Below are 817 nucleotides of genomic sequence, written 5' to 3'. Positions count from 1 at the left end.
CGAGAGAGCGTGAGGATCGAGACACCGATGGACGTGGGCACCGAGATCGAGAGGATCGTGGCTGCCGCCGAGAGAAGAAGCATGGAGAATCGGGAGGATTCGCTGATGTCGGAGGTGGACAGGAGAGAGGGAGCCCGGAACCCTGTGTCCAAATTTTCCGCGTGCGGGCCTCGTGAAAATATTGGGAGAAAAGCTGTGTCGGAAGGTCGGGCTCGGATAGTCACGACGCCAGAGGTTCGCCTTCTCGGCGAACCGCAGCCAAAAAAATAAATTGTCCGTTTTCAAGCAAGCAAGCGTCATCGGAGAAATGATTATTATTATTATTATCCGTGAGGAGGGAAAAGGATAGAGAGGGGGTTCGATCGATATTGTCGAAACGAAAAGAAAAGAGAAGAAAGGGAAATAATAATAATAATAATAATAATAATAATACGGGAGATAAAAATTCTTTCAGCCAAATCGTCTCATTCTGTGACCCGTGGCCAAGTAATTGGTCAATCTTTTCACGAATCCGCTCCAACCGACGCGATCTATCTCGTCCAAGTTTCGCTTGAAGAAATTATCGAAAGCCGTCCGGTCGATCTCGTCTATGTTCCGCTTCTCGAAACGTTCGAGCGTTTCCCTCGGCTCGGACGGCCGATAGCCAATCAAGTCGCTGCCGAGAAAAAATGAAGGGTAAGAACGGGGAAGAAAATGACACGAGTAGATATTTACCTGATTGGAGATGGCTCGTCCACGAGCTCGTTCATGCCCGATCCAGAAGGGAAGTCGCGTTGATTTTCCCGAACTCTCGCATCTTAAACCGAGCCGAAGAAGA

The 817-nt window shown here is 49.0% G+C and overlaps 1 protein-coding gene across 2 annotated transcripts in view; it reads right to left on the bottom strand.

Moving 5' to 3' along the window:
• Window positions 1-6: 6 nt before the first annotated feature.
• The window catches only part of LOC102680582 (orcokinin peptides-like), a 3,067-nt gene continuing 2,256 nt past the window's right edge, over window positions 7-817 (bottom strand). Inside the window, exons 3-4 of one of the 2 annotated variants that reach the window (XM_031513311.1) lie at window positions 715-796; window positions 7-655 (exon numbers count right to left, since the gene is read on the bottom strand). In XM_031513311.1, coding sequence (XP_031369171.1) covers window positions 451-655; window positions 715-796 — 287 coding nt within the window. In that variant the 3' untranslated portion in view covers window positions 7-450. The remainder of the gene's footprint in view (window positions 656-714; window positions 797-817) is intronic. The other variant, XM_006621358.2, reaches the window with a different exon arrangement.

Source organism: Apis dorsata, unplaced genomic scaffold (assembly GCF_000469605.1).
Source record: "Apis dorsata unplaced genomic scaffold, Apis dorsata 1.3 scaffold_631, whole genome shotgun sequence".
NCBI lineage: Eukaryota > Metazoa > Arthropoda > Insecta > Hymenoptera > Apidae > Apis > Apis dorsata.
The sequence above is the reverse complement of the archived record's forward strand: the minus strand, read 5'-3'. Positions and strand labels throughout refer to the sequence as shown.